Source organism: Ovis aries, chromosome 1, assembly GCF_016772045.2.
Source record: "Ovis aries strain OAR_USU_Benz2616 breed Rambouillet chromosome 1, ARS-UI_Ramb_v3.0, whole genome shotgun sequence".
Taxonomy (NCBI): domain Eukaryota; kingdom Metazoa; phylum Chordata; class Mammalia; order Artiodactyla; family Bovidae; genus Ovis; species Ovis aries.
In genome coordinates, this window is record NC_056054.1 from 119218933 (window position 1) to 119243525 (window position 24593).

The 24593-nt window shown below is 44.5% G+C and overlaps 2 protein-coding genes across 2 annotated transcripts in view; one reads left to right on the forward strand and one right to left on the reverse strand.

The window, feature by feature from the left end:
- The window catches only part of GPA33 (glycoprotein A33), a 51279-nt gene extending 47659 nt beyond the window's left edge, over window positions 1-3620 (reverse strand). The window contains exon 1 of the mRNA XM_012185592.4: window positions 3447-3620. Coding sequence (XP_012040982.3) covers window positions 3447-3489 — 43 coding nt within the window. The 5' untranslated portion in view covers window positions 3490-3620. The remainder of the gene's footprint in view (window positions 1-3446) is intronic.
- A 2591-nt stretch (window positions 3621-6211) lies between these two features.
- The window catches only part of STYXL2 (serine/threonine/tyrosine interacting like 2), a 67647-nt gene continuing 49265 nt past the window's right edge, over window positions 6212-24593 (forward strand). Inside the window, exons 1-2 of the mRNA XM_027977801.3 lie at window positions 6212-6273; window positions 6920-7045. Coding sequence (XP_027833602.2) covers window positions 6936-7045 — 110 coding nt within the window. The 5' untranslated portion in view covers window positions 6212-6273; window positions 6920-6935. The remainder of the gene's footprint in view (window positions 6274-6919; window positions 7046-24593) is intronic.

Here is a 24593-nt window from a genome sequence, read left to right on the forward strand (position 1 = left end):
TTAAATTCTTGAATACACCACCTTCTGTTTGCATACCCTTCGTATGACCTAATGTGATTTTATTCTGATTCCCCAAAGTCAGATGAGTCCTGGGGCCTGTTTTCATTAATTCTGTTATGGTACTCTGCCCAAGACATCAGCAAAATTTTAGTGGTTACCAAGCAATTCAGGTGAAGAACAGAACAACGGGGAAAGCCAGTAGGTCCTCTGAAATCCAGCTTAATCTCCACCTCCTCCAGAAAGCCCTCCCTAATTTCCCTGTTCCTCCTCTGGCGTCCTCTCTGAGCCATGGTGGGGAGTGTCACCCAACAGTTTTTATGTTTGATTTTTGAAGGCCTTTATTGCTCACTTACACATGGAAATGACTGTTTCACCCACAAACATTTCCACTTGGCAAACATATACCCAGAGCTAGCCACCAAGCCCAGCTTCCGTGGCTCCACTGCTCCAGCCCCTTCCCCTTAGTATAAAGTATGGAGGCAAAGGTGATGAGCCCCTGGTGCCAGACTTGGAGGGTGGAGGGAAGTGGATGGGGCAGTAAGCTCTATCAGTGCGTCTGAACACAATCCCAAGAACTGGTTCCACTGGGTGAGTTCGCCTAGGGGTCACACGCCTTCTCACAGGAAGGGGTGAAATGTACGCTTGAGGCTGTTCACAGTTAGCTAAACTTTTCAGTCTGTTTTGTTTGGGTGATTTTTTCCCTAAGCCCAAATCCCTTCTTTTTATTCGTGCATGGCTTTCGGGTTGCAGCCAGACTGCAAATGCAAGGGTGTGTAGAGGAGGAGGCAAGGCATGAGAGAGACTTCTAGGCTCTGGAGAAGAGGATCAGAGGTCGCTGGCCCAGCCCAGAAAGGGTGATCATTTCCTCTCAGCCTCCTACCCTTGAGACTTGAAGCACGTCATTCGGGTCTGGATGTGATGGCTGAGACAGATTCCCTGATGACTGCAATTCATTCCAGGCCCCTCACTCCTGTGTTTCCTGCACAAACTATGTGCTTGGTAAAGAGCTGTTTGGCTGAAAGAATGAACCAAGTATGCCCTCTAAGCCCTCTGCCCCAGTCAGATGGGCCTTCTGGCAGGGCCTTTGAGTGCGACCAGACCCTGCCGAGCAACCAACAGCTTCAAGATTGGGTTTGGAGAGATGGGGAAAGAAGGGGAACCTGGGGAAACCTGGGGACCTGGGAGAACCACCCTGGGCTGGCAGGCCAACTGGTTTGGAGCTTGCCTCTAGAAGCGGAAAAGTGAGTCCTAAATCAGACCCCGTTCCATTCCACTTCCCAGGCCTTAGGGCTCCCAAGTTTCCTGGCAGAACTCTTCACCTCCTCCTGTAACTGCGCAGGACCCTATGGGACTGCCCAGGACAGATCCTTCTCTGCATGTCCTCTGCATGTCCTCTGCCTGCCCCTTGTTTGTGGAAAAGTTGTGGTCTCCCAGGCCTGTTACTGTTAAGTCACTTCAGTCATGTCCGACTCTGTGCAGCCCCGTAGACGGCAGCCCACCAGGCTCCCCTGTCCCTGGGATTCTCCAGGCGAGAATACTGGGGTGGGGTGCCGTTTCCTTCTCCACTCCCAGGCCTACCCTGTGTCATAAAAGTCTGAATCGAGAGTGAATGCAAAAGTAGCAGCTGGACCAGGAAAACTGGTAAGAATTTAAACAGTAAATTAGCCATACAGCAGTCACAGAATGTTCAGCTCCTCCCTGAAGAACCTAGACAGCACTACCGGATGCACATTTCCTGAGCTGTTTTAGAGTTACCGAAACCCCTGCCAAATGGAAGAAAGTACTTGATGACTGTGAGCATGCAGCCCCCAGAGCTACTGGAGCCTGAGAATGATGTTAACCCCTGTGACACCTCCCTGTTACCTCACCATCAACCGAACAGAAAATTGTGCACAAGCTGATCACACATTCTGTGACTCTCCTTCCTCACCTGGCCTTTAAAAATGCTTTCTTGAAACCCATTGGGGAGTTTAGGTCTTTTGAGCATGAGCCACCCCTTCTCCTATTATGGCCCTTGCAGTAAAACTTTCTCTTCCACACTCCAGTATTTCAGTTTATTTAGCCTCATTGTACATGGGGCACATGAACTTGGATTCAACAACACACCTTAGTCTTGCTAGATCCCTGAAGCCCACAATAATTTCTAAATTGCAAGCTGATACAGAGAAAGACGAACACTGTATGATATCACATGTGGAATCTAAAAAATGCAACAAACAGATGAATAAAATGAAGAAAAAAAAAAGCAGGTTCATGGATATAAAGAACAAACTAATGGTTACCAGTGGGGAGAAGGAAGAGAGGAGGGGCAAGATAGGAGTAGGAGAAAAAAGGTTAATTGTGGGATTATATAAAATCAGGTATGTGAAATATTTGGCAATTGTAAACACTACAGAATTTAAAGAATCTTTCATCAAACAAAAATAATATTTTTAGTTTTAAATATGGCCGAATTTTAAAATAAATAAATAAACTGCAAGCTGATGAGATTCTCAGCATGGTCAACTAAAATTCCCCAACCCTTATCTCTCAAACTCCTTGCTCATTCTACTTCCTGTCAGTTCCCAGGAGTCTAATGCCAAGACCTCCATCCTAACCCTTAGACCCTCCATGGAGCCTCACACAGTGACTTTGCTATTTAGCACTTGATTTGGAGTCTACCATTATATTAATGAATGTCTGTTTTTCATTATGTGGGGTTTCCCCACGTTCTGAGTTTTCAATGACCAGAGTACAAAGAGAGCTAAAGAGCTTTGACCCTTGGAAAGAGCCTTTCTAATTGGTTGTTTTCCTCTTTGTTTTTGCTTAGTCTTCTCTCACCCTGTAAATGATACTGGGTGAGTAGTAGTGTCTCTCTGCCTCAGTTTTCACATACATGATACAGATGTTACCACTTTCTCCAGTGCCTCTTTCTCTGGTTTTAAGGCAATGGTTAAAATCTCATGTATTGGTGGTTTAGTCGGTAAGTTGTGTCTGACTCTTACAACACCATGGGCTGTCGCCTGCCTGGTTCCTCTGCCCATGGGATTTCCCAGGCAAGATTCCTGGAGTGGGTTGCCATTTCCTCCTCTAAAATCTCAGGGAGTGAACAAAATTCCTGGATCCACACATCCTGGCCTTTCTGGGGTTTAAAAATCCTGATTTTAAATATTTTGTCCTAATTTTCAGATTTTATTAATATATTTGATCCGATGATTTGACTTGGAGTCAGAAAATATAGTTTTGAGACTCTTATGAATTCTTCATTCCAGAAGTTGGCTCAAATTTTATTTACTAATATGAGAATTAAACAATTCTGATTCTGGCCTGGAACCTGCTTTTTCAACAACTCAACATGTCATTCTGCCCAGAGGGAATACACTATGTCATTTGAGGCCCTCCCTGGGGGTGTCTGGGAGACCTTCAGCATTCAGCCCCTATCTTGCCCACCCCTGGGCACCACTCACCTGCACAAAGCACCCACAGCACAGGCTGTATCTTCCCCTCCATGGTCTGGCTTCCTCTCTGTCCCAAGTCCAGCCAGGCACTGGTGGGCTCTTGTCTTGAGTCAGTCCGGGCCGACTGGTTAAAGCTACAGCGGCCTCTGGCCCAGCCCAGCCTTCGGTCAGTCCTCCAGTCTCTCCCTTCCTCTACCTCTGCCCAGCCTGGCCCCCATGCCCCACCCCTCAGCTGGACTGACAGGTGAGCTCACCTGTGGGACTAGACTCCAGCTCCACCCACTCCACCAAAGGCTCCAACAGGAACCTCCTTCACCTTCTCAGTCCCTTCCCCTGCCTTCTCTCCGTTTAGCAGGTGGGCAAAGTCCTGAGCTTCTCACTATAATACAGGTTTACCTATATGAGACAGGAAGTTGCCACCTTGTAATATGAAGGGAAACGATCTCAGAGGAAGGGTTTCAAAGTCAATAAAAGAAGGGTGTTGGCCACAACTGCCGAAACATTGCGAGACATACTATGATCGTTCCTCTGCTTCCCTTCCTTGTCATTTCCCCCCACCCCACACCATACTAGAGACACAGTCATGAGGAAGACCAGAAGTCTCTACCCCAGAGAACTGCTAATCTGACTGAGGAGGAAAATAGTATACAATCAAACAAGACAGCCAGAAATACCACGACCAATTTATCTCAGTTTGCTTGGAGTCACCCCACTGTTAAAACAGAAGGCCCTATGTCCCAGGGATGTCTCTGTCTTAGGGAAACTGAGATGGCTGGTCACCCACTTAAAGATCACAATGCTATGGGGAGCATGACTTGGGAAAAGACATAGGTAATGAAACTGTGGCCGTGGAAGGACCCACCTTGGACTGGGTGGTCAGAACACAGTGGGAAAATGAGTACTTTGATTTTCTATGTTACAGATAGGTATATATGTCTCAGAGAAATTAAGTGGGTTATCTATGGTCACATAGCTAGCAAGTGGTCTTCTGATCTTCAGTCCACTCTGCTAGTGATCCTGATGTCACCCTCTGTGAGTTCAGGGTGGTGACTAATGTTATATAGAAAACAGAGGCCCTCTGTCATCCGCTCCTCCTGAGTGGTCCCTTCTTTATCTGCTGCCACTTTTAGGTGTAGTCACTCTCCCTTTTCCCTCTCTCCCCTCCCTCCACCGTCTGCTTCCTTACGCTGGCGGTCTGTCCACCTGATGCCCCTCTTCGGCCCCCTACCTGATTCCCTCCCCACTCTCCACCCCTGCCTCCTTCATCTCACCTCTCTCTCATCCCGCTTTTCATCTGCATGGCACCTTGAATTCTGGAGGTACATTGAACCCCCATGGTTACTCAGTTGCGGTCCTTCTTCCATTCTTCAGCAGCCACTCACTGAGCCCCTGTTTTGATGCCCAGGACAGTGGTTTGGCAGCTGGTCAGTGGTGATGCCATGTGCTTCTCCAGAGGTGCCTTCCTGAACCACTCTATCCAAAGATGCTCCCATCCCAGCTTTGCCAAGTCTCTGCACTCAACCTTGTTTTCTTTCTTCAAAGCTCTAATCACTATGTTAAATTAATTTTTGCTACGCTAAAACTTTTTCCATGTCATCCCCTCTGGAAATCCTCCCCTCACCATATCTGCTGTTGTGATGCGACATGTGCTTTTACAGCCCAGTTCATGTATTATCCGTTCTTTCGTCAAGCCATTCCTGACTTCTTCAGTCAGAAGGGCTCTCTCCCTCCTTTGAACTCACACAGCACTCTGGATCTCTCTTAGGATATTAACTAACTAACTACATTCTGCCTTGTGCTTGAGCTATTTTTGGTCTGTGTCTCATCCCTCCTAATAAACTATGAGGTCATTCATTTTTTGGCCAATTGTTAATGATACTATGCCCCAGGAATTATTCTGCCTAGCTGGGAGGAAACACCATTTAAGTGTCTTACTTTGGTCATGTCACAGCCGGATGCATAGTGGATAACAGTACATATTTGTGAATGGGTAGACAAGGGGGCAGATGGCTGGACAAAGGGATGGGGTCATTACAGAATGTACAGGGTGAGGGAATGAACTATTGGGTTATGGGGATTGTTTTGACTGTAATGTTGGTGGGAGTTGGTGTAGTGGGGTAGGATGGATTATGAACTCATTTGAAGTTTATGAAGCTCAAGGGGTGTTTACATCATCCAGGGATGATACGGGACGAGTGTGGGACAGGGGTTGTGGCGGGGGCACACGACTGCCCAGTTCACTATCCAGAGTCATCTCTCTGCAAAGAAATGGAGCCCTGGCTACAGGCAGTTACTGCCCCTTAGTCTCTCCATGGTGCTCTCCCAGCATCTGTCAGAGGATCCTCCCCATTCTATGTATCTGGTATTTGCTGACAGAGGGTTAAAGTACAGTTTACGTCGTTCTTCTAGGTCCTGGCTTTAGATTATCTTCTGGAAGCACTCTGCACAGGCAGCCCCAGGCAGGGAGGTATGGAGAGAGAGCCCAAATAAACCTGTTCTTGAGGCCACTCTGTGAAGCGTGAACTTCTCCCAATTCTTCGGCTCAAGGTCAGTTTCCAAAGAAGCAGCCAGGAGGGAAAGAGTTAAGTGGGGCCCACGTTTGGGTCTGAGTCCTGAGCCTGCATGCCTTCCTCTCAGAGATCTGCCAGGCTGAGGGGCCAGAGGCTAAATTTAGCAGGCAGCTAAGGTTTCCTCTGCACAGCTGTCCTGCCCCTCAGAGGAGACTGGAGAGAGGAGGGAGGTCCCTCTCACTGGTCGGAGCCTCTGGCCATTTTGTCTGGGCCCCTCGGCCTCTGGGTGGCTGCCCTCTTGGTGTGGAGACACAGGCAGATCAGCGGTGAGTGTTCTCCCTTCACTTTGTCCTGTGAGCCCAGGACTTACAACCAAAAGGGCAGCAGCTCTTCCCTGAGCGTCAGGGCCCAGCGTCGTCTGGGACCAGCTCCTGGGGGGGGTCTCATGTTCCTTAATAAGCTGTGGGATGGCTCCTGAGCCAAAGGCAGTGGTCCTGTGGCCTTGGTTAGAGTCGCTGAAGAAGGCACCTTCCCAGTAGAGACAAAAGGTGTGTGTGGGAGAGCGGGAGAGAGAATGTGTACCCAGAAGGTTCAGAGAAAGACCTCTCTGGTCTGGGGAATATACCTGTGTCCAGCGTAAGCTATAGTTAAGGCAAGCTTCAGGCTCCCCTCACTGCTTTCTTGCTGGCACCTGTGGAAGGAGCCAAGGTATCACTTCTTAAATTTCATGACTCCAAGGTGGACTGGGTGGATTGTTTACATGGCCGAGTGTGCGTTTTGGTGTCCTGATAACAGTAGCTGAATCAAGTCTGACTGGGTTTTCCTCATGAGTTGTTTTCCCACCAGGCGATTAACATGCAGTGACTTTCCCATTCCTAGTTCCACTGAGGTGACATCACCAACACGCCTCTCACCCCCACAAAACCTCCAGAACTAGGTATTCTAACTGCCTTATTCGTGCTAAACCTACAGAGGCTGACGGGCTGTCATGGCAACCAGTGGGAACCCAGAGGAGGAGCAGGTAGTCCCGAGTGAAGAGGATGAAGCCAACGTGAGGGCTGTACAGGCCCGGTACCTCCGGAGCCCCTCCCCCAGCCAGTAAGTGTGCGCTTGCTGAGTGCGGGCCTCCCTCCAGCCACAGCGGGAGTGCGCTAGGGAGTGTGATGACGAGTGGACCCCAGGGAGCCTGCAGCCACAACCTTAAGTTCATTCATTCAGCAAACGTTGTTTGCAAAGTTTTTATGTGTTATACTTTATGGAAGAAAAAACTTGCAAATAGATACATTGCAGCAGGGCACGGTAAGTGCTAGAATTAGCATGCTTAGGATTTAGTTGATGCGGGGAGGGAAAGGATCACTGGGCTTGGAAGGTTCATAGGAGGCTTCCTAGAGGAGATGATGTTGGACTTGAACCTCAAAGGGTGAGTAGGAATTTGGCAGGTGTCCCTGGATGATAGCACTTTTTTCCCTAGGAGGGAAATAAGGCTGGAATGGAGATGATAGACCATAGATCATACATATGAGAAGGCATCAGAACAGGAAGGAGCCCTTAAGAAACCAAATTCTAGCACTAAGGTAATTTTGTATCTGTGATCAGGCTGTGTCTTTTCACTGTGATGTGTGCTTCCTGGAGGGTCTTCTTTATTTTGTGACAGTTAGTTTTAAAGTCTCTTTTACGTATAATTTTAAAGTTTCTTTTACGTAAAATCATTGAGATATATGATGATGTGGAATGAAAAATCTGCATACAATTTTAAGAAAAACCATAAAGCAACAAAGAAATACTTAATTGCTTGCTAAAGCAGTAGTGTGTATGCCTTTTCTTTTTTCTTTTGCCCCAAATAATAGTAGGGGAGCTGACTTCTAATCTTAACTCTGTCACCCAATTTTAAGTGAAGAATCACTTTAATTCTTGAGCCTATGTCTCCTTATCTAGAAAAAGGGAAGAAAAGACTCAGAATATTTCAACGTAAATTCACATCAGAGCATCTCTGATGCTGCTTGATTTTCCTTTTCCTCGGGCCTCTTGGGGTCTTGTTGGCTCCTGCTTCTTGGGGCTCAACAGGCTTCCCCTTTGAAGTGAGATGGGAGCAAATGTAGGTGCTTGTCACCATGGTGGGCCAGGCCACACTGACCAGATGGAGCTTCAGGGATTTTCCCTTAAAATTCAGGCTTATGTTCCCACTTAGAAAAACTGTCAGGATTGAGAGATTTAAAACACGGCCCTCCCCTCTCTATGCTACCAGACAAAGCAGAGGTAGTTTTATGTGTGTTTAGGGTAAGTGATGGCTTCGTGTAGTAGTTGGAGTAATGACAGCTGTTATAGAAAATGGACATTTTTTTCTCACTCAGGTGTGTTTCAGAACAGGTGCCTGAGCAGTGATTCAGGAACTGAGGCTCCTTTCGTCTTGTAGATCCTCCTCTGTAAGCCCTGACTTCTTAAGTGACTGTGTTCATCAGTCTTGAGACAAAGTGGAGAATCTCTCAGGAGGGTTTTATGGGCCAGGCCTGAAAACGGCCGTTTTGCTTCCACTAATACTGGCTTCCCTGGCAGCTCATCTGGTAAAGAATTGGCCTGCAATGCAGGAGACCTGGTTTGATTCCTGGGTGGGGAAGATCCCCTGGAGAAGGGATAGGCTATCTGCTCCAGTATTTTTGGGCTTCCCTGGTGGCTCAAACAGTAAAGAATCTGCCTGCAATGCGGGAGACCTGGGTTCAATCCCTGAGTTGGGACGATCCCCTGGAGAAAGGCATGGCAACCCACCCCAGTATTCTTGCCTGGCAAATCCCCATGGACAGAGGAGGCTGGTGGGCTGCTGTCCATGGGGTCACACAGAGTAGGACACAACTGAGCGACTAAGCACTGCTGTTGCTGCTAAGTCGCTTCAGTCATGTCTGACTCTGTGCAACCCCATAGACAGCAGCCCACCAGGCTCCTCTGTCCCTGGGATTCTCCAGGCAAGAACACTGGAGTGGTTTGCCATTTCCTTCTCCAATGCATGTCAAGTAGCTTCAGTCATGTCTGACTCTGTGCGACCATATTCCATTGGCTAGAACTCAGCAAGGCCATGCTTTCTTGTAAAGGAGGATGGTCCATGAGCCCAGGAAAAAGAAGTAGGCTTGTTAACACACAGCAGGCTCAGCCACTGTAGTCTCTCGAGGCACTTAATATTCATGTCTCCTTTTTCACACTCTTAGACCACACTTACTGCCTTCCCAGGGAAACAGCCTGAAATCCCATTTACCAATTGCTGCAAAGTTCAAAGCCTGGGTTCTCTGGAAAGTATGCCCTGTCCACCTCGGGGCTGAATGCAGCTCCTCATGGTCTGACGAGGATAACAGCCCCTGGGCCTACCAAAAAAAAAAAAAAGCCTCCCATCCAATGAAAGGAGGAGAAGGGGACACAGCAGTGATCAGTCCTTACAAACAATGACCCCGTTGAGCGTGTCTTTGCCCCAGAAGTGGAGAGATCTCCTAGGTGTGACTTGATGTGGCTCTCAGGGTGGCATTCTTGGTCTGTGCTTCTCTGTGGCTTAGAGCTCCATCCCCTGGGCCTTTTTCCTTGTCGGTTGTCCTCCACAGCCACATCTGAAGTGAAGCTGAAGAGGGTCTCTTCCTTGAGCGCTGCATAACTTTTGCAGACTTGTCCTGCTTATGGAAACTTGGAGGTCCAAGGGCTGTTTTAAGGCTTATACCACCCAAAGGCCTTTTAAGAGTCATGACTTCTTAGAAAATGTTATCCCTTCAAAAGTTTAATTGGTTTCTGATTTACAGAAACCAGACAACTCCATGTGCCAGAAATCACACCCATAGTTCTTTCTTAGATATAATTTTCAGTCCTAATTTATTTCTCTGATTCCTGGTGTACGTGCGTCACTCTCTCAGCTTAATGAGAGATATCTTGAGAGAGTATCTGAAACTTTAAATTTGAGTAGGAAGTTCAGGATCAAAGTTATTTAGAATGTATAATCAACAAGCTCCCTCGTTAGAGGGGAAAATGCAATAATAAAATGTAACCAATCCAAAAGAAGGCAAGAGAAAAAAGAATACAGGAAAAGCGTAATAGATAGTAAGAAAATAGTAGGATGGAAGATTTAAACCCAAATATATAAGTAATTATTTAAACATATGTAGACTAAAATACATGGGCTTCCCTGTTAGCTCAGCTGGTAAAGAATCCGCCTGCAATGCAGGAGACCTCGTTTGATTCCTGGGTTGGGAAGATCCCCTGGAGAAGGGATAGGCTACCCACTCCAGTATTCTTGGGCTTCCCTGGTGGCTCAGATGGTAAAGAATCAGCGTGCAATGTAGGAGACCTGGGTTCGATCCCTGAGGTGGGAAGATCCCCTGGAGGAAGGCATGGCAACCCACTCCAGTATTCTTGCCTGGAGAATCCCCATGGAAAGGGGAGCCTGGCGGGCTGCAGTCCATGGGGCTGCAAAGAGTCAGACACGACTAAGTGACTAAACATAGTACAGCAGACTAAATACTTCAATTAAAAAACAAAAAATGGCAGACTCAATTTTTTTACAAGCCTACATACTTTTTATAAGAGACACACTCAAAAATAAAGACGTACAAAGGTGAACAAAAGATAGAAAACTTACACTACACTGTTCTGGTTACTATTGTTCACAACTCCAAAACTTAGTGTCATAAAATAACCATTTTATTATGTTCACAATTTGGAATCTAGATAAGGCATAGTAGTGTGGCTTGTTTGTTTCAGGACATCTGGGGCCTCAGCTAAAAACACTTGGAGACTGGGGATAAATTTTAGCCTGGGGTGATTCAAGAGCTGGGAGCTGGTGTCAGAGAGGCATCATCACACGTTTGGCACTGAGGTCAAGACCTCAGCTAGGCAATTGGCCTGAATACCTAACATAGTCTTTTCATATGATCTGTCCATGTGGGTCACTGCGGGCTTTCTCAGAACCTGGGAGCTGAATTCCAAGACAGTAGGACAAAAGTGCATTGATTTTCATGATCTAGCCTCAGAAGTCACAGAGAGGACCACAAAAGTTCAAAGGAGGCAACACGGACTCTACCATTCCATTGAAGGTGTATTAGGGTCAGGTTGTAGGGAAAACAAGTGGGATGGGATATATTGTGGCCCTCTTTGGAAAGTACCCACTGCTGTAATTGCAAACACTGACTAGAAGCAAGCCAGTGAAGTGATTTATTGATAGCAGACAAAGAAAACCTTACCTTAAAGTTTTAGAATAATCAAATTCACTATATAATAGATATATTCATTTAAATTATTAAAATTTCTAAGATCTGATAAAGTAACCTCAAAATATATAAAGCAAAGAATTGATAGAGCTGAAGAAAAAGTAAAATTCACAATCTTAGTCAAATGTACATTTTAAAAAACACAATCTCAGCAACTGATAGAATGAGACAAAAAAATCAAAAATATAAGAAATATAAATTAAATTAACCTAATTTGCATTTATAGAATATACACCCAGCAATTGCAAGAGATAGATTCTTATCATGTGCACATGGAATTTTTACCAAAAAGTTTATACATGCATTGGGTCATATGTATATCAAGTTTTTAATGCTTGAAATCATATAAAATGTTCTCTGATCATTGCAGAGTTAAGCTAGAAATCATTAAAGGCAAAATACACAGTAGAAATGTCAAGAGTTAGTATCTAAGAGAATTGATTTTCATGATCTAGCCTCAGAAAGTCACATGAAACAAATATTCAAAAGGAGACAACATAAACTCCACCACTCCCCTGGAGAGGCATCAAGGTGACACTTACAAGAGAGCAAGTGGGATGGGATATATTGAAATATATGGATGACAGACATTCAAATTACAACCACAGTTCGATAGGACTATACTCACCAGACTGCCTAGAATTAAACACTAACAATAGCAAATATTAATGAGGATGTGAAGCAAACAGGACGTTCCTGTTCACTGCTGATAAGAGGGTAAATTAGTACAACCCTTTGGAAAATTGTTTCTTAGTATCTAAATAGGGGAAGGCTATGGCACCCCACTCCAGTACTCTTGCCTGGAACATCCCATGGATAGAGGAGCCTGGTAGGCTGCATTCCATGGGTTCCCTAAGAGTCAGACACGACTGAGCAATTTCACTTTCACTTTTCACTTTCATGCATTGGAGAAGGAAATAGCAACCCACTCCAGTGTTCTTGCCTGGAGAATCCCAGGGACGGGGGAGCCTGGTGGGCTGCTGTCCATGGGGTCGCACAGAGTCGGCCACGACTGAAGCGACTTAGCAGCAGCAGCAGTATCTAAACACATGCTTGCCCAGCAGGCTCACTCCTGATACATACTTAACAGAAGTAAATATATATGTGCACCAGAAGAGAAGTACTAATACTAGAATGCTTCAGCAGCTAACAGTCATTAAGAATATAGAATGCTTGAACAACATGAAGAACTGTCTAATTAATAGTGGGCTAGATAAATAAAGTCTGGTAAATATTTTTAAATACTGACCTAGAGCATAGGCATTTTATTAAGTGTCTGTCACTTTGGTGTGATTGAGCTTCTGAGGTCGTTGGCTGGAGAGGGCGATCAGTGAGTGCCAGCTGTGAAGGCAGAAGGTGGGTCACCGCAGGGAGAGCCGGTCCTGCCAGTTCCAGAGTCCCACATAAAGTGAGCTGGCAGCAGGACACAAACATTGATTAATAGGACATTCCAGCAGCATCCAGTTCTTAGTCGTTCCAGCTGCCAGGCCCCCTCCTAGACAAAAACAAGCTCAACCCCAAAGCCCCACTTACACATGAAAAAGGCTGAACTCCCTAAAAGTAAGGTCCCACAGACAGAGCACATTTTCTCTGGGCGCTCAGTGAAGCGAAGTGAAGCGAAGTGAAGTCGCTCAGTCGTGTCTGACTGTGCGACTCCATGGACTGTAGCCCACCAGGCTCCTCAGTCCATGGGATTCTCCAGGCAAGAGTACTGGAGTGGAGTGCCATTGCCTTCTCCAGGGGATCTTCCCCACCCAGGGATCGCACCCAGGTCTCCCGCATTCCAGGCAGACGCTTTAACCTCCGAGCCAGATGACTCCTCCTAAATCAATTCAATTTTAAAGCCCCTCTTGGTTTGTGCACAGTATAGTCCTTCGTGGGTGTTGTTCAGTCACTGAGTCGTGTCCAGTTCCTTTTCGACCCCATGGACTGCAGCTCACCAGGCTCCTCTGTCCATGGGATTTCCCAGGCAAGAGTACTGGAGTGGGTTGCCGTTTCCTTCTCCACAGTATACTCCTTAGCAGTTGGTTTTTAGTAGCTGATCCCAAATCAACTAGCCCTTTTCAGAAATGTTCAAGAAAGTCAAACATACAGTAACACTTCACAGGCTATCCCTTCCTGCAATTATCATCATAAAATCTGAGGTATAAACTAGTACAGCTGCACTGACTTTTAAGTCGTCATCCAGTTAACCCCACTGCACTGTACAGAACCGGGCTTAAACTGGACCAGGGGAATGTCTACAGTATCTTTAAAAATGAAAAGGCAACTCACAAACTGGGAGAAAAAAATGAAAATCACGTATCTGATAATGAACTCATATCCAAAATATACATTTAAAAAACTCTCAAAACCCAGTAGAAAAGAAACCACACAATTTTGACTATGGTAATGATCTCACTTACTTGTATATCAAACTTTACCAATCTGCACATTTTAAATTCATGCTGTATATGTAACAATTATACCTTAAATAAAACCGTGGGTTTTTTAAAGTTATGGAAAGAGAATTATGAATCAAACTCTCTTCTAGGAGCCTATATAGTGATGGGGGAAGAGTGAAAATGGTGTAATTAAGGCCAAATTTAAGGTCAGCTCTGCTCTGCTTCTTACTAGCCATGAAAGCTTATATAAATAACATAGTCATAAAACTAGGATATCAGTTTTACCTAGTGACAGAAATTAAACAATATAGTAAAACATATATTATTTATATTATATAACCTGCATTATTACAATATAACAAATATCTCCTGCATGAGCAGGTGGATTCTTTACCACTGAGCCACCAGGGAAGCCCATTCTAAGCAACAGATCATCACCCAAGTCTGAAGAGTCCTCCCTGTACTTAATAAATGCCTGAAATTCCATCCTCCTTGTTTTATCTCTTTAGCTAAAAGCTTGAGCCTTTTAAAAATTAAGTTATGCATGGAAGAGCAAATATCCCACCAGCAGAGTCCCAGTGCTCGTTTGCTAGGGCTTCTGTAACAAATTCCCACAAAGTGAGTGGCTTAAAAACCACACACACACACAAACAGCACCAATATATTCTCTCACAGTTTTAAAGGCCAGAAATCTGAGATCCAGGTGCTGGCAGGGACACCCTCCCTCCAAAGAGCCCAGGGAAGACTCTGTCCTTGCCTCTTCCTTGCTTCTGTTGGCTCTGGGAGTTGCTTGGCTTGTGACAGTGTAACTCCAACCTCTGCCTCTGTCTTCATACGGTCATCTTGCCTCTGTCTTCTCTTGTGTCCCTTTTTTACATATAAATTAATTTATTTTTAATTGGAGGATAATTGTTTTACAATATTGCATTGGTTTCTGCTATACATCAACATGAGTTAGCCACAGGTCTTAGAGGAAACTATAGGCTGTACTCTCTTTGACATACATCACACCAGGGTCCTCTATGACTAAAGTAAGGGAAATTAAAAAAAAAAAAAAAAGGAACTTACTCAAACTTAAAAGCTTTTGCACAGCAAAGGAAATAATAAACAACATTAAAATACAAACCTCAGAATGGGAGAAAATAATTGCAAATGAATCAACAGGTAAATGGATTAATCTCCAGAATATATAAGGAACTCTTACAGCTCTTGTGTTCTTTTTAAGTGACATCTGCCACTGAATTTATGGTCTACCCTAATCCATGAATGGACTTCCCTCATAGCTTAGTTGGTAAAGAATCTGCCTGCAATGCAGGTTGACCCTGGTTTGATTCCTGGGTCAGGAAGATCTGCTGAAGAAGGGATAGGCTACCTACTCCAGTATAGGGCCACCCAAGATGGATGCGTCATGGTGGAGAGGTCTGACAAAATGTGGTCCACTGGAGAAGGGAATGGCAGACCACTTTAGTATCTTGCCTTGAGAACCCCATGAACAGTATGAAAAGGCAAAAGGTAAGACACTGAAAGAACTCCCCAGGTCAGTAGGTGTCCAATATGCTACTGGAGCTCAGTGGAGAAATAACTCCAGAAAGAATGAAGAGACAGAGCCAAAGCGAAAACAATACCCAGTTGTGGATGTGACTGGTGATGGAAGCAAGGTCCGATGCTGTATAGAGCAATATTGCATAGGAACCTGGAATGTTAGGTCCATGAATCAAGGCAAATTGGAAGTGGTCAAACAGGAGATGGCAAGAGTGAATATTGACATTTTAGGAATCAGCGAACTGAAATGGACTGGAATGGGTGAATTTAACTCAGATGACCATTATATCTACTACTACGGGCAGGAATGCCTTAGGAGAAATGGAGTAGCCCACATAGTCAACAAAAGAGCCCAAAATGCAGGACTTGGATGCAATCTCAAAAATGACAGAATGATCTCTGTTCCTTTCCAAGGCAAACCATTCAATATCACGGTAATCCAAGTCTATGCCCCAACCAGTAACGCTGAAGAAGTTGAAATTGAATGGTTCTATGAAGACCTACAAGACCTTCTAGAACTAACACCCCAAAAAATATGTCCTTTTCATCATAGGGGACTGAAATGCAAAAGTAGGAAGTCAACAGATACTGGAGTAACAAGCAAATTTTGCCTTGAAGTATAAAATGAAGCAGGGCAAAGGCTAATAGAGTTTTGCCAAGAGAACACATTGGTGATAGCAAAAACTCTCTTCAAACAACATAAGAGAAGACTCTCCATGTGGAATCACCAGATGGTCAATACCGAAATCAGATTGATTACATTCTTTGCAGCCAAAGATGGAGAAGCTCTATACAGTCCGCAAAAAGAAGACCAGGAACTGACTGTGGCTCAGATCATGAACTCCTTATTGCCAAATTCAGACTTAAACTGAAGAAGAAGAAACCACTAGACCATTCAAGTATGACTTAAATCAAATCCCTTACGATTATACAGTGGAAGTGACAAACAGATTCAAGGGATTATATCTGATAGAGTGCCTGAAAAACTATGGATGGAGGTTTGTGACACTGTACAGGAGACAGGGATCAAGACCATCCCCATGGAAAAGAAATGCAAAAAGGCAAACTGGTTGTCTGAGGAGGTCTTACAAGTAGCTGAGTAAAGAAGAGAAGCTAAAGGCAAAGGAGAAAAGGAAAGATATACCCATCTGAATGCAGAGCTCCAAAGATTAGCAAGGAGAGATAAGAAAGCCTTCCTCAGTGATCAGTGCAAAGAAATAGAGGAAAACAACAGAATGGGAAAGACTAGAGATCTCTCCAATAAAATTGGAGATACCAAGGGAACATTTCATGAAAAAAATGGGTACAATAAAGGACAGAAATGGTATGGACCTAACAGAAGGAAAAGATATTCAGTAAAGGTGGCAAAAATACACAGAAGAACTGTACAAAAAAAAAAGACCTTCATGACCCAGGTATGCACGGTGGTGTGATCACTCACCTAGAGCCAGACATCCTGGAATGTGAAGTCAAGTGGGCCTTAGCAAGCACCACTATGAACAAAGCTAGTGGAGGTGATGGAATTCCAGTTGAGCTATTTCAAATCCTAAAAGATGATGCTGTGAAAGTGCTGCACTCAATATGCCAGCAAATTTAGAAAACCCAGCAGTGGCCACAGGACTGGGAAAGTTCAGTTTTCATTTCAATCCCAAAGAAAGGCAATGCCAAAGAATGCTCAAAATACCACACAATTGCACTCATCTCACACGCTAATAAAGTAATGCTTAAAATTCTCCAAGCCAGACTTCCAACAGTACATGAACCGTGGACTTCCAGATGTTCAAGCTGGTTTTAGAAAAGGCAGAGGAACCAGAGATCAAATTGCCAACATCCGTTGGATCACTGAAAAAGCAAGAGAGTTCCAGAAAAAAAACTACTTCTATTTCATTGACTACACTAAAACCTTTGACTGTATGGATCACAACAAACAGCAGAAAATTCTTAGAGATGGGAATACCAGACCACCTTACTTGATTCCTGAGAAATCTGTATGCAGGTCAAGAAGCAACAGTTAGAACTGGACATGGAACAACAGACTGGCTCCAAATCAGGAAAGGAGTACATCAAGGTTGTATATTGTCACCCTGCCTATTTAACTTGTATGCCGAGTACATCAGGCAAAATGCTGGGCTGGATGAAACACAAGCTGGAATAAAGATTGCCAGGAGAAATATCAATAACCTCAGATACGCAGATGATACCACCCTTAAGGGAGAAAGTGAAGAGGAACTAAAAAGCTTCTTGATGAAAGTGAAAGAGGAGAGTAAAAAAGTTAGCCTAAAACTCAACATTCAGAAAACTAAGATCATGGTATCAGGTCCCATCACTTCATGGCAAATAGTTGGGAAAGAGTAGAAACAATGAGACACCTTATTTTGGGGGCCTCCAAAATCACTGCAGATGGTGACTACAACCATGAAATTGAAAGATGCTTGCTCCTTGGAAGAAAAACTATGATCAACCTGCTGCTGCTACTAAGTAGCTTCAGTCGTGTCCGACTCTGTGCGACCCCATAGACGGCAGCCTACCAGGCTCCCCCATCCCTGAGATTCTCCAGGCAAGAACACTGGAGTGGGTTGCCATTTCCTTCTCCAATGCAAGAAAGTGAAAAGTGAAAGTGAAGTTGCTCAGTTGTGTCCGACTCCTAGCGACCCCATGGATAGCAGCCCACCAGGTTCCTCCACCCATGGGATTTGCCAGGCTAAATGGCATATTAAAAAGCACAGACATTACTTTAAGCTCTGTCTAGTCAAAGCTATGGTTTTTCCAGTAGTCATGTATGGATGGGAAACTTGGACTCTAAAGAAAGCTGAGCGCCGAAGAACTGATGCTTTTGAACTGTGGTGTTGAAGAAGACTCTTGAGAGTCCCTTGGACTGCAAGGAGATCCAACCAGTCCATCCTAAAGGAGATCAGTCTTGAATATACATTGGAAGGACTGATGCCCCTGATAGAACTGACTTATTTGAAATGACCCTGATGCTGGGAAAGATTAAAGGCAGGAGGAGAAGGGGATGACAGAGGTTGGGATGGTTGGATGGCATTACCAACTTAAAGTTTGAGTTTGAGTAAGCTCCAGGAGTTGGAGATGACAGGGGAGCCTGGAGTGTTGCAGTCCATGGGATCACAAAGAGTAGGACACAAACTGAACTGAATCCATGATAGTCTCTTCTCAAAGTTTTTGACTTAACTAATCTGCAACAATCTTTTTTTCCAAAATGGCTTGCATTCGCAGGTTCTGGGAGATATATCTTTGGTGGAGCCATCATTCAACCCATTGAAACTTTAGATCCAGCCCCGGGGTGATACAACTGTACTCTTTTCTGTGGAACCAGGAGAGAGATTTGCAAAAGTCCCCCTAGTGCTGCAAACAGGCACAGCCAACAGGGCAGAGTTCATTCAGGGATGAGGGGTGATTGCTGTCCCAGCAGGGAGTCTTAACATTCCCAGCCTCATCTGCAAATCTCATCTCTGGGTGAGTAAAGAACCTGAGAAAGGGGTGTAGACAGTAGAGAGAGGTGTCAAGTCTTCTATTTTGGCCTGAGTTAGACCCTGACTTCAAACACCTTAAATTCAAACCTAGCTGCTGTGTGTCACCTCCAGACAGGCCCTCCCCGCAGTCACAGGAGGCTGCTGCCTGCCAAGCCTGCCCACACAGGGGGTCAGGAGCCTACATCTGCTTCTCTTCCTCCTCAGCTATGACCAGTTTTATCTTCCTTTCCAAATAAAAGATCAGACTTCTTTATCCTTTTATTATTCTAATTTGAATAATGTTTTTCTGCTTTCCTTAATTTTTTTCCAAGTCAAAAATCCATTTCTTGCTCTGACTTCAGTCTGATTTTTCAAGCCTTTGCAGTGTTTTAGAACTTCTCACTGATCTGGTCAGGCTGCCTCTCTTGGTGGCATTTTCCCCTTCACTTTCAGCAAAGATCCAGAGCTGTGCTTTGCTTGCCTCTCTTACCTTGAGGTCTGCATGCCTGGGGGTGGGGGTGGGACAAGAGACGGGGTCATGGCATGTCAGGTCTGTGTGTCCTCGTCATGCGTCCTTGGGAAATGGCTCCTCCCATACACCCTTGCCAGAGAAAGCAATGGCACCCCACTCCAGTACTCTTGCCTGGAAAATCCCATGGACGGCGGAGCCTGGTAGGCTGCAGTCCATGGGGTCGCTAAGAGTCAGATACAACTGAGTGACTTCCCTTTCACTTTTCACTTTCATGCATTGGAGAAGGAAATGGCAACCCACTCCAGTGTTCTTGCCTGAAGAATCCCAGGGACGGGGGAGCCTGGTGGGCTTCCGTCTATGGGGTCGCACAGAGTTGGACACGACTGAAGCGACTTAGCATACACCCTTGCTCTTTTATATATCTTTTCCCATGAAATTTTTTCTGCCATGCCTCTTTCACAAAGCTTGCTAGAAGCAGCTTGCTAAAAATAGGTTTGCTTTAGTGATTTCTCTTCTTCCTTGGAGCCTGAACTTTGCCTGTATGGTCACTTTCACTGAAGCTCAGAAATCTGTTCCTTTTTTGCAAAAGCCAAATCAAGGAAGATACCCCCTCCTGGGCCTCTGCCTCCATTTCATTTCCAAGGTACTCACTGAAAGGAAGTGACCAGCTGTCAGGGGGTCTGGGTTGAAGGATCCCAATTCCACTCCATTTTGGGTCTTGACAACCTGGCAACTGATTTAAAGAACTGGCTTACAAACTTTGCCAACTGTAATCTACAGTGGGACATACCATTTACTCACAGCATATGCATATAGGTTTGTATAAATTTTAAAAAGTTTTCAAAAATTGTATTTATCTTTAAAATGGATGGTACCATTCTCTATTCTATTTTTTTTCTTTTCTTTTCCAGATGCTAGGTGCGACCCATTGATTCTATGATACACTAATAGGTCACAGTCTGCAATTTTGAAAAACACAGATTTAAAGAAAGCTGCCCCCACCTCTGCTCTTGGTTAGGAAGTCCATCAAACTCTGCTTTATTATTTATCTTCAGTTCACCTTCAAGGCTTTTTAGCTGCTGCTTCCTGATCCTATGATGAGGTGTATATTGATCCTAGAGCCTCTGCTTCCCTGCCAGCCTCTTTGAACAGCCAGCCTTGCTGCTTTCCAATCACAGTGTGTCATCACACTCCATCTCAGGCATGCGGGTGGAGGTACAGACACGGTCATAAATCAAAACCTCTAGAGCCGCTGTCTCACTGACCTTGCAAATATAAACAGGGCCACTTGTCCAGATCTCGGCCTCCTCCCTCCTTTATTTCTCTGCAGTCCTGCTTCTCAGTAGAAAATAAGGGCAGCTTCACAATGCCGCTGGGACACTTGTTCTCCATTCAGGTCATTTCAAGTCCTACCCCCAAACCTTCTTTATTAGACTCAATAAACTGTGTCTCCACCAAATAGTCTTAGGACTATTAGGTTTACATCTCCTCCTCTCATAACAGGTTAGCTCATAAAAGCACTTGGAATTGCATCCTTCCTTAACACTGGAGGATGCTGAGCTGAGTTTACTGCGGCTTAAATTTTTGCATCAGCAGTCAAAACAGATGCATTGTGGGGTTGGGGAGGGGCATCTGAGCATAACTTCCCTCTTTTCTCAATCATAAAACCTCCAGCTTCTCAAAAGTGTACTGGGTCGTCTTCAAATGTGATCTCTCAGATTCACTGACTCATGAGCTGGAGTTCAGTCTTTACCACCAACAAGAACGAAGAACCATTTCTATTTTCAGATTTTAATTTCAAATATTCCCCTATCAAATGTACAGCCTCAGAGTTTAAGTATATTTAGGGTTCCTGGTATTTGTCATGTGAAATCAAATCCACGCACTCTGAAGTCAACATTATTTAGGGAAAATGCCAGGATCAAAGGCTCGCAGAAGGAGTACCCTGTGGGGATCCCAGGGGACACCACCTGCTGAGCTCCTGACTCGGGTCTTTCTGCACACCTGACAGGTGAGGGCTTCTCCTGTATTTCTTTTCAGTGTGTGCCTGCCACCTCCCTGAATGCAGAGCCCTGGAGACCTGCAGAGGAACAAAGAAAACGGATCTCTGGGAGAATGAGGAGCCATGCTAGGAGGAAGTCCTTATCATCCCCACAGTAACATGAGAATTCTTGGCTAATTACCCTTTCAAGGTTTTGATTTGATCCCCCTCATCAATTCAAATCTCATTTTAAAATCATACTGACCCTTAGAGCAGGTTACAATAATAATAAAAGACCTATAACATTCAAGTCTAAAAAAATAATAATAAAATAATACTGACCCTTAAGAAACAAGATAATTATTTTATTAACAATTAATAAATAAGGGCTTTCCTGGTAGCTCAATGGTAAAGAATCCGCCTGCAGTGCAGGAGACACGGGTTCAGTCCCTGGGTCGAGAAGAGCCCCTAGAAAAGGAAACGGCAACCCACTCCAATATTCTTGCCTGGGAAGTCCCATGGACAGAGGAGTCTGGCGAAATATAGTCTGTGGGGTCGCAAAGAGTCAGCACAACTGAGTCTGCATGCACTTTATGCATTAATAAATAAAAAAGTAAAACTCCCCTAATAAATATCATTGAAATGGAAATGTGACTCAAATTTATATAAAATGTAAGACTCTGAATCTAGTTTTATGAAATGTTGATATGTTAAAACTGAGACTGCTTATATATTTTGGAGATTAATCCTTTGTTGCCTCTTTTGCAAATATTTTCTCCCATTCTGAGGGGTATTTTTTAACCTTGCTTATGGTTTCCTTTGCTATGCAAAAGCTTTTAAGTTTCTTTAGGTCCCATTTGTTTATTTCTGTTTTTATTTTTATTACTCTAGGAGGTGGGGCAAAAAGGATCTTGCTGTGATTTATGTCATACAGTGTTCTGCCCATGTTTTCCTTTAAGAGTTTTATAGTTTCTGGTCTAAAATGTAGGTCTTTAATCCATTTTGAGTTTATTTTTATGTATGGTGTTAGGAAGTGTTCTAATTTCATTCCGTTACCTGTAGCTGTCCAGTTTTCCCAGCATGATTTATTGAAGAGGCTGTCTTTTCCCCACTGTATATTCTTGCCTCCTTTGTCAAAGATAAGATGGCCATGGGTGCATGGGTTTATCTCTGGGCTATCTGTCCTGTTCCATTGCTCTGCATTTCTGTTTTGGTGCCAGGGCCATACTGTCTTGATGACTGTAGCTTTATATTATAGTTTGAAGTCAAGGAGCCTGATTCCTCCAGCTCCAGATGAACCCATTTGCGGGGCAGGAATTTAGATGCAGATGTGGAGAACAGACGTGGACACACACAGGGAAGGGAGCCTGGGACAAGATGCACACAAGCAATTATGTGTAAAACAGATAGCTGGTGGGAAGCTGCAGTGTAGCACAGGAAGCTCGGCTCTGTGATGACCCAGAGAGCTGGGATGGGGGTGGGGTGGGAGGGGGCTGAGGAAGGAAGGGATATAGAGAGCCAATTCATACACATATAGCTAATTCACTTTGTTGTAGCAGAAACAAACATTGTAAAGCAATTATATTCCAATTTTTTAAAAAAACTGAGACTGCCCTGAATCCTGGGCCCAAAATATCACCAGGGTCTGGAACAGTGTTAGGGCTTACTTTCATATTGGTGTTATTTTATTGTTGCCTCCCAACTGCAACAAATTGAGGTCAGCCACTGATATTTACTAGGTTCTGTATTACTATCAGGGAGAAGAATGCCTTGGCACTTGCTCAAAATTCACTACTTACTTAGTCCTTGAAATAGTGTTGTTGCTGTCATCTCCTGCAGCCTCACAGATTGCCCCAAAATGTTATGACTTAAGACAATAATTTTTTTTCTTTGTCTTCTTTCTGTGGGTAGGGATTGGGACAGGATGGGGCAGCTTCTCTGTGTTTCATGGTGTCAGCTGGAGTGGCCCAAGAGGTGAAGGATGTTCCTCTAAAAGGCTCACCCACATGGCTGAATGTTGGCTAGGAGCTTGGCTGAGAGTGTTGGTCAATAGGTTTTCCAGCTTGGTGCCTTTGGGGTGGTTGAGGTCATCTGACTTCTAATATGGAAGCTCAGGACTTCTGAAGAGAGAACACCAAGAGCCAGGAGCTACCCTTAAGGTTCAGATTCAGACATTGTAGTGTTACTTCCACCATATTCTATGTGAGAACAGTCACAGAAACCACCAAGATTCAAGGGAGGGGGACAAAGACTACCTCTGTGTGAGGGATGTCACAGATCTGAGGCCACCATAAGAAAATAATTTCTAACTGCCAGTATAGGCCTCCAAGATGCACACATCTTGACCTCAGAAGAGCTGAGAATGAGCATGGACACAAGATAGCCAGCACTCTGGATTTTCTCCTGGGTTTGATACTGGGTTTGCATCCCAGTAAAATGACGAGCCAGTAGCCAATACTTGATAAATACCATTGTGTTCTAACTATCGTACCTGCCACATTCCCTTAAATATGGTACTTCCCTGAGGACAAATTTAGTCAGTCAGTGAAGCAGAAAATATCTATTAAGCAGATATTAAACTAGATTCTGGGAACCTAACAATTCACAAAATACTCTAACAGCACTAAGACTATTTTGCCACAGATGTGGTTTAATGAGTCTAATAAAGAAGGTGTGGTCTCTGCCTCACAGAGGGTATGGTCTTTTATAGGAAACAGAATTTATCAAATTATTTTGTAAATAAATGTAAAGTTACATTGATAGAAGTGCCACAAAGAAAAGGTGTATGGTGCAATGAGAGGTGGGAAACAGGGAAAACTTCCCTAATGAAATGATGATTAAACTAAGATCTGAAAGATCAGTGAGGAGGGGGAGGACTGATTATCCAGGCAGTGGAAATTGGCTTTGGCAAAATGCCTGAGTGAAAGGAAAATTGGTGAGGATGGAAAGCCTAGAAAATCAGTGTACTGGAAAGAAGTGAGCCCAAGGGAAGCCAGCACAAGCTGAGGCTGGAGAGTAGAAAGAGACCAGAGACTGCAGGCCTTTGGAGACTATCAAGTTTGATCACCAAGGTGGTATGTGGACACCCTGCCTGGTGCCTAGAATTCTGTCTGTTCATCCAGTCACCCCTGTGTTCATCCATCTACCCATCTGTCCACTCACCATCCATGCAGTCATCAAAACCTGCCTGGTCACACACCTTCCATGTTTGTTTGAGGTACCAGGTTAAATATGACTGCTTAATCTGTATGACAACGGTCCATATAGTCAAAGCTATGGCTTTTCCAGTAGTCATGTATGGATGTGAGAGCTGGACCATAAGGAAGGCAGAGTGCCAAAGAATTGATGCTTTTGAACTGTGGTGCTGGAGAACTCCTGAGAATCCCTTGAACAGCAAGGAGATCAAACCAGTCAATTGTAAAGGAAATCAGCCCTGAGTATTCATTGGAAGGACTGATGGTGAAGCTCCAATACTTTGGCCATCTGATGCGAAGAACTGACTCATTGGAAAAGATGCTGGGAAGGATTGAAGGCGCGAGGAGAAGGGGGTGACAGAAAATGAG